This window comes from Schistocerca americana, chromosome 6 (genome assembly GCF_021461395.2).
Source record: "Schistocerca americana isolate TAMUIC-IGC-003095 chromosome 6, iqSchAmer2.1, whole genome shotgun sequence".
Classification (NCBI taxonomy): Eukaryota; Metazoa; Arthropoda; class Insecta; order Orthoptera; family Acrididae; genus Schistocerca; species Schistocerca americana.
The window spans coordinates 300390585-300404307 of record NC_060124.1 but is presented as its reverse complement, the minus strand read 5'-3'; the positions used below and the strand labels follow the sequence as shown (position 1 = coordinate 300404307).

At 44.4% G+C, this 13723-nt stretch overlaps 1 protein-coding gene across 1 annotated transcript in view; it reads left to right on the top strand.

Annotated features, from left to right (window-relative positions):
• LOC124620107 (kinesin-like protein KIF26A) overlaps positions 1–13723 on the top strand; it is a 455794-nt gene that overhangs the window by 405273 nt on the left and 36798 nt on the right. Inside the window, exons 14-16 of the mRNA XM_047146776.1 lie at positions 4761–4900; positions 6625–6760; positions 12695–13136. Of these exons, the coding sequence (XP_047002732.1) occupies positions 4761–4900; positions 6625–6760; positions 12695–13136 (718 nt within the window). The remainder of the gene's footprint in view (positions 1–4760; positions 4901–6624; positions 6761–12694; positions 13137–13723) is intronic.

Sequence of the window (13723 nt, the reverse complement as noted above, 5' to 3'; positions counted from 1 at the left end):
GCCTTATTCTCTGTAATTCTTGCCTTCGATGTCTTTTCGTGAGGTAATTGTAGGAAGAAGCGATGTATTGGTTGCCACAGGTGAGGAGAAACTGAAACAAACCTGAGATTTGCCACATGTCTCTGTTGTAATCATCGAAACGTTTGAAACTGATTGAAATATTTGGCATGCACTAAACAAAAAAGCAGAAAACAATTCTTTAAATAACAAACTGAGCAGTGTAACACATTTTTAAAACGAACTAAAAAGCATTAAATAATTTCTCCTAGTCCCTTACAGATCCCTGATCCACACAGATAGGTCTGAAAATTTGTGCTTGTGTATTTTCAGTAATTGTGAAGATACCTGTAGAAGTTAAAATGAAGGACGTGATGCACAGTACACAGTTGACGTGTTAATAGTTCACCTCCGCATAATTATCTAATCCATGTGTCCAATGTTTTTCGTTTTAAATTCTATAAGTATTTTCACAGCTATTACAAATTCACAAGCACAAGCTTCCACAAGTATCTGTATGGGGTTGAGAATCTGTACGAGCTAGGAAAAAAATATTTTTTACTTTTTAGTCCGTTTTAAAAGAATTTTATATTAAAAATATTTAAATAATTTTGGGTCATCAGTCTTCTGAGTGTTTTAAGCTACGAATTTCTCTTCATCTCAGATTAGCGCTTGCACCTAATGCCTTCAGTTACTTTTTGGATGTATTCCAATCTCTGTTTTCTTCTAAAATTCTCCCACGTACTTTCATATCTTAATAGAGTTCCAGTCATTCTGTTCCTTTTTCTTCTTAATGTTTTCCACAGTCCCCCCCCCCCCCCCCCCCCCCGTCGATTCTGTGTAGAATTTCCTTATTTCTTAGCTTATCCATCCACCTCATTTTCAGCATGCTTGCATAGCACGACATTCCAAACGCTTAGATTCTCTTCTTATCCGGTTTCACCACAGTCTACGATTCACTTCCGTCCACTGCTATGCTCCAGACATACACAATCCGTCCCCCAGGAAAGGTGACTGTTTTTACGTTGTCTAGTCGCATTAATGTGACCATCTGTGAAAAGCTGGAATAGTCAGTTTTTGCACCGCAAGACGTGCAAGAAGAGTCAGTGAGGCTGAGTATCCATACCGTGAACAGCCTGATAAAGGTCACACACATTCTTAGCTGCGTTTAAATGCGGGGAGTTTGGTGGCCAGGGGAGTACAAAAACTCATCGCGGTGCTCTTCAAACCACGCATGTACACTGCGAACTGTCAGGCACGTTGGACTGTCCTGCTGGCAGATGTCATAGTGCCAAGAAAAAACAAACTCCGTGTAAGTGTGGACATGGTCCCCTAGGATATATGTATACTTGTGCTGATCTATTGTACCTTCGATAATGAAGAGATCGCCCAGGGAATGCCAATAAAACATTCCCCAGACCAAAACACTCCCTCCTCCGGCCTGGACCCTACCGACGATTGTTGCAGGGTGTTTTCTTTCAGACGTTTGACGCAGTACCCGCCAATGACCATCTGTGCGATGGAGCATAAAACATGATTCATCTGAAAAGGCTACCTGTTGACATCCAGCGGACGTCCAGTTGCGATACTGGAGTACAAATTCCAGCCTCCGCCGCCTACGAACAGCATTAGCGTGGAAGCATGTACCAGACGCCTGCTGCATGGGCCCATGCGCAGCAACGTTCACTGAAGAGGAGACACCGTTGGTAGTCCCTTGATCAGTTGCTCAACAATTGCACATCTCCAGAATGAGATTTTCACTCTGCAGCGGAGTGTGCGCTGATATGAAACAGCTTCCTGGCAGATTAAAACTGTGTGTCGGACCGAGACTCGAACTCGGGACCTTTGCCTTTCGCGGGCAAGTTCTCTACCAACTGAGCTACTTAAGCACGACTCACTCCCCGTCCTCACAGCTTTACGTCCGCCAGTACTACTCCGGCACACAGTTTTAATCTGCCAGGAAGTTTCAAATCAGCGCACACTCCGCTGCAGAGTGAAAATCTCATTCTAGAAATATCCCCAAGGCTGTGGCTAAGCCATGTCTCCGCAAATCCTTTCTTCCAGGAGTGCTAGTTCTGCGAGGTTCGCAGGAGAGCTTCTGTGAAGTTTGGAAAGTAGGAGACGAGGTACTGGCGGAAGTAAAGCTGTGAGGACGGGGTGTGAGTCGTGCTTGGGTAGCTCAGTTGGTAGAACACTTGCCTGCGAAAGGCAAAGGTCCCGAGTACGAGTCTCGGTTCGGCACACAGTTTTAATCTGCCAGGAAGTTTCATTTGCACATCTATTCGACCGTAGGTATCTCCGCATCTGTCGTTCACCCCTGTCATCCATGGCCCATGGTGCACCACAGTTGCCTTGACACCGGTTTTGGATAGCGCCATTTTGTTATGCACGGCATACTTTAACCACGGCGGCACACGAAAAATTTAAAAACTTAGCCGTTTCGGAAATGATTCCACCCATGTCCCGAAAACGAATGATCATGCCCTTTCGGACGTCAGGTAAACCGCTCCGGTTCCGCATAAAACGACTGCACTGTTTCCAGCTTCCCCCGACACGCCTTATATACCCTCCAATGTTAGTGCAGCCACCTGCCATCTGTGAGTAGTTACAGCAAGGCGGCGTCGAGCATACGCAGTGATTATATTGATGTGACTTCACTGTGTATATTCGCGTAACTACTAATGCCATCTGTGGGGAATGCGTGAATAAAATAGCATGCTATTTCGTTCATCTTTCAGTTTAAAGTTAACACCTGTTTTGATGTTCTGTCGCGAAAGAGGCAATGGAGCAACGTTCCAAAATTAAGTTTCGTTTTAAATTTGGTAAAAGTGCCGTACACACTTTTGAAATTATACAGCCTGGAAGTGGTAGTGAAACAGTGAATCGCAAAGACGTCTTTAAGTGCTATGGAAGATTTCGAGATGGTACAGAGAGTACTGAACACTATTCACGTCCAAGAGAACCACCAAAATTCGAGTCAAAGAAAATGTTCAAAAAGTGGCTGAAGTGATCGTTGTCCGTCAACCAGGTTAGTTGAGAAGCTCATGGAATTTCTAAAAACGCGCGAGCATCGCATTCTAACAGAAAATTTGAGCCAAAAGAAAATCTCTTGTTGCTTTACACCTCACTTACTCATCGAGGATCAAGAACGTTGCCGAGTGGAACTCTATAGACGTGTGAAATGATTGGTTCCCAGGCTTCATCTCTTGAATCATAACAGGAATGGAACATGAAGTTTTTATTGGCTACACTTCCCTTCCTCTGTCAGAGGAGGAGGATGGAGGTTTACTGTCTGTCACCTTCGTTTTAGACGCGTTTATCGTCCTGTTATATTCTTATCCCATAACTTTATCATTTTATTTAACATGGTTCAAGGTGTTCTTCACTTTCTCTACTAGGTACATTGCATTACACATTACATGCTATCAATTTATTGTTTAATTAATGCATATATAATGGTGTCTCATAGCCCAAACGTGTGCACTCGGGGCTATGTCACCATTGCTCTACCCGACTTTCTGGGCGAACAGTCGGGTAACGTGTTTGGTTCTCCACTATATGCTGTTGAACTAGTGGGAGTGGCGTTCGACGTCTGAATTGTACGCCTCAGAAATCTTCAGTTTTAGGTTTCCGTACCTTAATCTGTAAAAACGGAACCCTTATACGATCATCTTGTTGTCCGTCTTTCTGTCTGTCCGTTTGTCTATCTGTCCGAATGTTCAGGACCCTTTTTCTCAGGGACAGTTTGACATATCAAGTTGAAACTTATGTCACGTATTAAGGTCAATGATTTCTCGGCGCTATAAAAAACGTTTGTTTCTAAGTCAATGCAATTAAAAGATACGGCAATTTATGTCACAAATTTTGATACTCGCAAACTCATTCATCAAAACCTGTGCAGTACTTCCCGTTGGTCCATATTCATGAAAGTTGGCAAGAAGAAAGGTTTCACAGTGCTAGTAAAGGGAAAAATTCAGAATTGTTACTTTGTAATTATATTACACAAAAAAATTGTCATTTGTTATCCGTCTGTCTGTGCCTCCATCAGCTAAGACCCCTTTTTCTCAGGAACGCGTAGACGTATCAAGTTTAAATTTTTATCACATACTGAAGTCTATATTCCCTTTCTGACGTAAAAATAGTAAGCTTATGAGTCAATGCAGTCAAAAGATACGACCATTTATCTCACTCATCAAAACCTTGACATGGAATCATGAAATTTGACAAGAAGCAAGGTTTCAAGGTACAAGTACAAGTAAAGAAAAAATGAACGCATATCTAATTATTCACACGAAAAAAAAATTCATTTGTTACCCGACTTAGAACTTGAAGTCCAGACGTTCTCGAAAGTTTTGGAATCCTTGGAACCGATATCTTGCCAGTATCAATGTCGATAACACGATTCCTGTACTAGATTAACTGTCTGCATACATAATTAAACTTTGTAGCACTGCAGAATTTATTTGGTCATTCAAACAGTTAGACCCATGTGGAAGAGGACGTCTGCCTAGCAGATGAACGTCATGAGTTTCAGTTTATCTACTTCGCAAAAAATAGACGAAAGTTGTAGGCTGCCTGTAAAAGTCAAACATGGTTTTGGAATAAAATGCCTCATAAAAATACAACTTCTCATGTGTGTAATGACTTGTGTAACGACTCTGAGCGAGTCAAAAATGTAATTGGCTGCAGTTAACCATTTGGTGAGTTACAGCAATTGGATATCTGTGAGTATGGAAATTAATGACCTTTTCTGTTGTTGCCAGAGTTGTCGCTGGACATTCGGCTCCATTCCCTGCATGAAGCTGAACACCAAATGGAGCTGATAACAAGTGATCAGGACGAAGAGGTGATTGAAGTTGAAGAACCAGCAGAGCCTGTGGAGACGCAAGATTCTTGTTTACAGGTAAGAATGTGAAGGAATGGAGAGCGGCTGGATGAAGAGGGCAGTCGATGTGTAGAGGAGGGATTAAGAAGGGAAGCGGAGGATAGGGGAGGAATGAAGAAAGGAATGGAGCGATTAATAGGGAAAAGTGTGACGAAAGTAGGGCTCAAGAGCGGGATTGGGATGAGGAGGTGAAAGAATGGAAAGGGAAGAGATGAAGAGAGGTGGCTATCGAGTGGGGAGTTGGTATAGAGGAGAGGATATGGACGTTTGTGAAAGACAGAACACAATTAATTGCATTCCTCTGTGTTCAAATGTGCTAACTAAGATTATTAATTAGCTTAGTTGTAGCTAAGTAAAGACTGCAGTTTCTTATTATTGTTTTTATCGCGTTTATCACATTGTGAGTGACTAAGTCTCCTCAACATCTGGTGGTACGCAACTGAGATACATGGGAAAAAGGACATTTTGATTCAAAATGACAGAAGCTGCTTAAAATGAGTGTTCGCTGCTAATATTGTCGAACAGATACCGACCCTGTGAAGGTGGGCGTTAAGATCTAAACTGTTCGACAATATTCTGAATGAACATTCATTCTATGCAGCATTTGTCGATCATGGAAAATGTCAGTTTTTCAGCTTACAAGTCAAATGCTCCTTTCAGTCCTTCCGTTCAGTCAAAGGCTATTCTCGGTCATTCTGTGAACCACGTCAGAGTCTCTTGTGATCATATCCAGCCAACACCAGACAATATGACATCGTTTTCTCGTGCAGAATTTCGAATTATGGGACAAAAATAGGCCAACTTTGGGTTTCATACTATCTTGTTTTCGCGAGAAATTTTTTAAGGCGCTCAGTCCGGAACCGCTCGACTGCTACGGTCGCAGGTTCCAATCCTGCCTCGGGCATGGATGTGTGTGATATCCTTAGGTTAGTTAGGTTTAAGTAGTTCTAAGTTCTAGGGGACTGATGACCACAGAAGTTAAGTCCCATAGTGCTCAGAGCCAAATTTTTTAATCTGTCCCTTGGCATGCTTTCAATGTTTTCTAGATGTCCACGGTGTCAAATCGAAGTTCACATGTGTCAACATTTGTGCTGTTGGCTCTTTTTGGCATCCCTGTTCTGCATCGAAGTTGCGTGATCATGGATTGACATTCGGGTGCACCTATTCTTCCAGAGATTTGTTCCTTTGTTATGAACTGACAATAATACTTACGGAAGCACCTATTTTCGACAAGTAAGGGCTAAGCTTCTTGTCACTTCCCCACAATACATTTCCGGCAACGTTTTCAACCGTCTCTTTACGTAATATTAACAGTATTGCGTGATCGAAATATCGCATATTCTTAATGTTTTATCAGCAATTTTCGTTCCAATGCAAAACTCTGGTTAAAACGATCTTAGTCTTCAATTAAATAATGAAAATTATGATAAATCAATTTCATTTAGTACATTTTACTTCTTCTAAATTGTAACCATTCTGAGTAAAGTGGTTCAATACTACAGTGTTAGTGACAAAAGTTTTTATTGCTTTACACATAAAAGAAACCAAAATCTAGTGGGTGTTTATAAGGAACATAATATTTTGTAATTAATAAAATTTGTGGTTAATAGCTACCAGAACCTGTATTTTCATTAACACTTCTAAAACGAACGGCCAGGCACGTCACTGACATACTTTCCTGTTCTCAGTTATATGTGCATTAAGTTTAGAAAACTATGAGATCTTTTTACTGTACTCTGCAGGTGACGGAAGACGACATAGCGTACTGTTTGGCGAGGCCCTTCTGTTCGCCTGTGGGAGAAGAGCGGGAATGCGCTGAGGACCATCCGCTTCGGATTCTCAGTGAAGAGAACCTGACTGTGGTGTCAACATTTACTGGTAAGACATTTTCATTGACCCGTACTAGAGGATCAGTAATAACGCACTATTCCATTATAGCCCACGAACACCCACAAAATTTTAGATGCTAGTTAATGACTGGACTTAACATTTTGACTGTAACATTCACATTGTTAGAAAAGGAGAGTACACGCACTTTTATCATAGAAACAAAAGATATTGAGAATGGTGTTGAGAAGCAATAAAAGGATAAGCTTTTTCGCAGCTTCACTCATGTACGCATTCGACACATATATTGGACACTTCCCTTCCCCCCCCCCCCCCCCTTTCTCTGTATTCGCCATTTTCTGCCCTTGTCTCTCTTTCAGTCCTCTACACACACACACACACACACACACACACACACACACACACACACACACCTCTAAGCATCTCCACCATGCCCTTACTGTCCATCTCCTCCTCCCCTCTCTCTCTATCTCTGTCATCCTCCCCCTCTCTATATTCATCTTCTCCTGCTTCACATTCCTTCTGTCCAGTTCATCTTCCTCCCTCACTCACTGTTCCACTTCCTTCCTCTGTTTCGCTGTGCCCAAACAAGCGTGTAGCTCGTGCAAGGTGTGCCGATACTACCCACACAACAAACCTCTCTCTCTGTCCATCTCCTCTCGCTCTTCTGTCCATACCCTTCTCGCCCCTCTCTCCGTCCATTTTTTCCGACCTCTCTCTCCGTCCGTCATCTCCACCATCTCTCCTCTTTCTCTGTCCACCTCACCTCCTCTCTCTATGTATCTCCTCCTCTTTTCTCAGGTCAGCCGTCCCCATACGCATGTATAGCCCTAGTAAAACAGGTTAAGAAAGCAGGACGATATTATTCGCACACAATATGCCTGTCAGGCAGGGAAGCATATTGGCCAAGGCCTGAAAAACCACGTTTTTGTCTGTGTCTTCACTCCTGTTGGAGCTAGGAGGTTATAAATTCCACACTGCTGATACTCGCGATGTGGTCTGCTGTTTCTCTGGCAAGTTTGGCTGAAATCGATCCAGGGGTTTGGGAGGATATCGCCCCCCCCCCCCCCACACACACACACACTTTTCTTTACATATACCGGGTGATCAAAAAGTCAGTATAAATTTGAAAACAGAATAAATCAGGGAATAGTGGAGATAGAGAGGTACAAATTGACACATATGCTTGGAATGACATGTGGTTTTATTAGAACCAAAAAATACAAAAGTTCAGAAAACGTCCGACAGATGGCGCTTCATATGATCAGAATAGCAATAATTAGCATAACGAAGTAAGACAAAGCAAAGATGATGTTCTTTACAGGAAATGCTCAATATGTCCACCATCATTCCTCAACAATAGCTGTAGTCGAGGAATAATGTGAACAGCATTGTAAAGCATGTCCGGAGTTATGGTGAGGTATTGACGTCGGATGTTGTCTTTCAGCATCCCTAGAGATGTCGGTCGATCACGATACACTTGCGACTTCAGGTAACCCCAAAGCCAATAATCGCACGTACTGAGGTCCGGGGACCTGGGAGGCCAAGCATGACGAAAGTGGCGGCTGAGCACACGATCATCACCAAACGACGCGCACAAGAGATCTTTCACGCGCCATCTGTCGGACATTTTGTGAACTTTGTTTTTTTTTTTTGTTCTAATAACCCCATGTCATTCCAAGCATGTGTGTCAATTTTTACCTCTCTATCTACATTATTCCGTGATTTATTAAGTTTTCAAATGTATACTGACTTTTTGATCACCCTGTATAATAGATAACACCTAACCTCTCCCTACCTTGATAGCTGAGCGCGATAAACCATCCACTTCTGGGACATGAGGTGACATTCTAGCACAGATCTGGTGGATTAATTATGGGGGCTGGTATCCTAGCCAACCTGTATGTGGTTTCTAGGCAGTTTAATACATGAAACTAGGTAACTATTGAGCTGGTACCTATGCCCTGTATGTATCTGTAGAAAACTGTCTTACACTTGAACATGAGATTTAGATGCAAACAGGGTGTGATATGCAAATTCTGTCCTGGGGTATTGGAGAGTCAGGAAGGGCACAAAGCCACCCGCCACCACTAATGCCAATATAACGCTTATAAAAATGATGACCTCATACAGAATGATGACAAAGGAGAAGACCTAGCCTCTCCTCAAAGGGCATACAGGATTATTCATAAGTACCTCCGGGGTTTCAGGAGACGACTCCACAATAACTAAAAGACCTACAGAAAAAGGACACATAACAGTGAATAGAGCATTTTTCAAAGTTCGTGCATATAATACGCCCTGGGGTGTAGTTTCAGAGTGTACCACTAGAGGGCATGCACATCAGACTATACTGATGAATCGTCCAGTCAATATCGTTGCGTCCAGTTAGTTCACATCTGTACAATGGCAATCCAATGAACACGTTTCTAAATTGGGCTGCTGCCACGTCTTCCAAGACAGTTTATGTCATCAAATTCAATGAATCGCAGGCATGTACTGACGTTTGCTGCATCACAAATAGTGCCCATATTAAGCACCTGTAATGTGAGTTAAAAACTTGGAGAGGTGCTCTATCCACTGATGTGTGCCTGTTGTCTGTACACCTTGCAGTTTTAGCGCAGCCCTCTTCTGAAAGCCAGGAGGTACTTACCAATAACCATGCACTTTTTGTCGTGTTTGTGTAAGGGCCGATCAAAAAGTTTCCGTACAAAGGCAGTAAAGTCCAGAGTCGGTAGGCCAATCAGCCAAAATCGCCGTGAGCATTCAAGCTATCATCCCACCTATGCACCAAGCTGAAGGCTCCCCTTTGGTAAAACACAGTGTTCTACTGCATGACAAAGTCTGTAACTGCCTCCTGCATATTCTCTTATGACAGGAATCGTCAATTTTTCAAGGCATGGAAGGCAAGATAATCGCCTGGGGCGAAATCAAGACTATAGGACGGGCGCTCTAGTATCTGCCACTTGAGTTCATGGATGAGGCTGGCCTGCCAGATCTTGCGTCGAATCGTAACCAGCACGGAACTTGGTGCACCATATGACAACAGTGGTTTTCGACAGACATGCTGTCCCACACACATTTTCCCTTCTCCAATGGTTGTCTACCGGTTTTTGTCCTTCGGCAGCCAAAAACAGAATAAGAGCACGTTGGTAATAACGTCGGCACAGTTCACGTTTCCGCATTTACCGCACGCACATCGGAAAGACACGAATACCACACATAGATGTCGGTGTTTATATACCCGCATCGCCCGCATCTCGTGGTCGTGCGGTAGCGTTCTCGCATCCCACGCCCGGGTTCCCGGGTTCGATTCCCGGCGGGGTCAGGGATTTTCTCTGCCTCGTGATGGCTGGGTGTTTTGTGATGTCCTTAGGTTAGTTAGGTTTAGGTAGTTCTAAGTTCTAGGGGACTGATGACCATAGATGTTAAGTCCCATAGTGCTCAGAGCCATATACCCGCATCGGAGTCGCTCTACGTTCCAGTTACGCTGCAGGAACGCCCTTAAACAGAAACTTTTCGGTAGCGGCTTATATCTCATCTCGCTGTCAATGGACAGATTTTGTTCAATAAACATTCAAACCAGTAGTGGACATTTCCCAAAATGTTTTCAAATGTGCGATACTGTTAAAAGGCCTAAAAGAAAGCTCTATGACGGGAGACATGATCACCTTGAAGTCAACAGCGCTCCATTACCTGAGAATACGTGGAAACCAAACCAGTCTTTCATCGCAAGCTTGTTTAATGAGTTCAGTAACCGGTTTCAATCGTCACGATCATCCATCAGATTGATCTGTCTCCTAAACTTAAGTAAAAGAAGCACAAAAATTTTTGCGACGGTTGGCATCCTCATAATTTATAAAAAAACGACAAAGCTGTCGTCTCCACGATGAACTGAAATACTAAACACCTTTTTCCAAAGCTGTTTCACAGAGGAAGACCGCACTGCAGTTCCTTCTCTAAATCCTCGCACAAACGAAAAAATGGCTGACATCTAAATAAGTGTCCAAGGAATAGAAAAGCAACTGAAATCACTCAACAGAGGAAAGTCCACTGGACCTGACGGAATACCAATCCGATTCTACACAGAGTACGCGGAAGAACTTGCCCCCCTTCTAACAGCCGTGTACCGCAAGTCTCTAGAGGAACGGAAGATTCCAAATGATTGGAAAAGAGAACAGGTAGTCCCAGTCTTCAAGAAAGGTCGTCGAGCAGATGCGCAAAACTATAGACCTATATCTCTGCCATCGATCTGTTGTAGAATTTTAGAACATGTTTTTTGCTCGAGTATCATGTCGTTTTCGGAAACCCAGAATCTACTTTGTAGGAATCAACATGGATTCCGGAAACAGCGATCGTGTGAGACCCAACTCGCTTTATTTGTTCATGAGACCCAGAAAATATTAGATACAGGCTCCAAGGTAGATGTCATTTTCCTTGACTTCCGGAAGGCGTTCGATACAGTTCCGCACTGTCACCTGATAAACAAAGTAAGAGCCTACGGAATATCAGACCAGCTGTGTGGCTGGATTGAAGTTTTTAGCAAACAGAACACAGCATCTTGTTCTCAATGGAGAGACGTCTACAGACGTTAAAGTAACCTCTGGCGTGCCACAGGAGAGTGTTATGGGACCATTGCTTTACACAATATACATAAATGACCTAGTAGATAGTGTCGGAAGTTCCATGCGGCTCTTCGCGGATGATGCTGTAGTATACAGAGAAGTTGCAGCATTAGAAAATTGCAGCGAAATGCAGGAAGATCTGCAGCGGATAGGCACTTGGTGCAGAGAGCGGCAACTGATTCTTAACTTAGACAAATGTAATGTATTGCGAATACATGGAAAGAAGGATCATTTATTGTATGATTATATGATAGCGGAACTAACACTGGTAGCAGTTACTTCTGTAAAATATCTGGGAGTTGGTTGGTTAGTTGTTTGGGGAAGGAGACCAGACAGCGTGGTCATCGGTCTCATCGGATTAGGGAAGGATGGGGAAGGAAGTCGGCCGTGCCCTTTCAGAGGAACCATCCCGGCATTTACCTGGAGTGATTTAGGGAAATCACGGAAAACCTAAATCAGGATGGCCGGACACGGGATTGAACCGTCGTCCTCCCGAAAATATCTGGGAGTATGCGTACGGAACGATTTGAAGTGGAATGATCATATAAAATTAATTGTTGGTAAGGCGGGTGCCAGGTTGAGAGTCATTGGGAGAGTCCTTAGAAAATGTAGTCCATCAACAAAGGAGGTGGCTTACAAAACACTCGTTCGACTTTTATTTGAGTATTGCTCATCAGTGTGGGATCCGTACCAGGTCGGGTTGACAGAGGAGATAGAAAAGAAGAGCGGCGAGTTTCGTCACAGGGTTATTTGGCAAGCGTGATAGCGTTACGGAGATGTTTAGCAAACTCAAGTGGCAGACTCTGCAAGAGAGGCACTCTGCATCGCGGTGTAGCTTGCTGTCCAGGTTTCGAGAGGGTGCGTTTCTGGATGAGGTATCGAATATATTGCTTCCCCCTACTTATACCTCCCGAGGAGATCACGAATGTAAAATTAGAGAGATTCGAGCGCGCACGGAGGCTTTCCGGCAGTCGTTCTTCACGTGAAGCACACGCGACTGGTACAGGAAAGGGAGGTAATGACAGTGGCACGTAAAGTGCCTTCCGCCACACACCGTTGGGTGGCTTGCGGAGTATAAATGTAGATGTAGGACTACTTTATCACTATTTTAATATGTTAGCGGTGCCAACCACGGGTAAAAAAATAGTTTATTTGCTTCTTTTACTAAGGAGAAAGATCAGTTTGATGAGCGAAACGATCGAAAGCGGTTGCTGAATTGAGTAAACTAATTTGGATCATGGGCTGTTTTTGCTTCCACGTATTCTAAACGAAGACTGTTGATACTTGCAAAAAATGTGAGATATGTCCACAATGCACAGCATAATTGTCGTTTGCGCAGACTCGCTGTCGATTACGACGGATTTGGAGGCGCAGCGCTTCTGCACGAGTGGCACTGCCTACCAACCGAGCGCGGCGTCTCTGGCGGACTTCCGGACGGAGTCGTCCTCGGTTTTCCGCGGCCATCTGTTGTACCGCCAGCAGCAGCAGCAGCAGAACCAGCAGCAGCACAGCGGGGGCGGCTCGCCCGCGGACTCGGACGACGAGCGGACGCTGCGCAGGCACCCACTGCCACCGACCGCCGCCGCCGCCGCCGCCGCCGCCTCCGCAGCCCCCGCCGCCGCCTCCTCCACCCCCACGGCGCGGGCGCCCGCGGGGGCGGCGGGTTCTGCGGCGCGCCGGGCGCCCGCCGGGTTCGCGTCTCCGCAGCTGAGCCGGCGGTTGCGACCCACGCCGCGCTGCCGCTCGCTGACAGATGTCCCCAGCGCGGGCTCCACCGTCTTGTGAGTACCCGCACCACGAATGGGATCCGACGAAGCGCACCGGACACAAATCTACGCCCCCCCCCCCCAGGAGATGTAGAGTAGCTTCACACCTTTGTAAAAATAAAGTTTTAACAAAATGGTTCCAATGGCCCTGCCACTATGGGACTTAACTTCTGAGGTCATCAGTCCCCTAGAACTTAGAACTACTTAAACCTAACTAACCTAAGAACATCACACACATCCATGCCCGAGGCAGCATTCGAACCTGCGACCGCAGCGGTCGTGAGGTTCCAGACTGTAGCGCCCAGAACCGCTCGGCCACCCCGGCCGGCTTTAACAAAATTTCAGTTTGGTTTCCAGAAGGTTTTTCAACGGAAAATGCTATATATACTTTCATTAATGAAATATTAAATGCTCTGAGTAACCGGAAGTCACTCGTTGGGATTTTTTCTGATCTATCCAATGCTTTTGATTGTGTATATCATGGAATACTTCTAGATAAGCTCAAGTACTGTGGTATGAATGGGACAGTGCTCAAACGGTTTAAATCATACCTAACTGGAAGAGTGCAGAAAGTTGAAATAAGCAGTTCACATAATATGCAA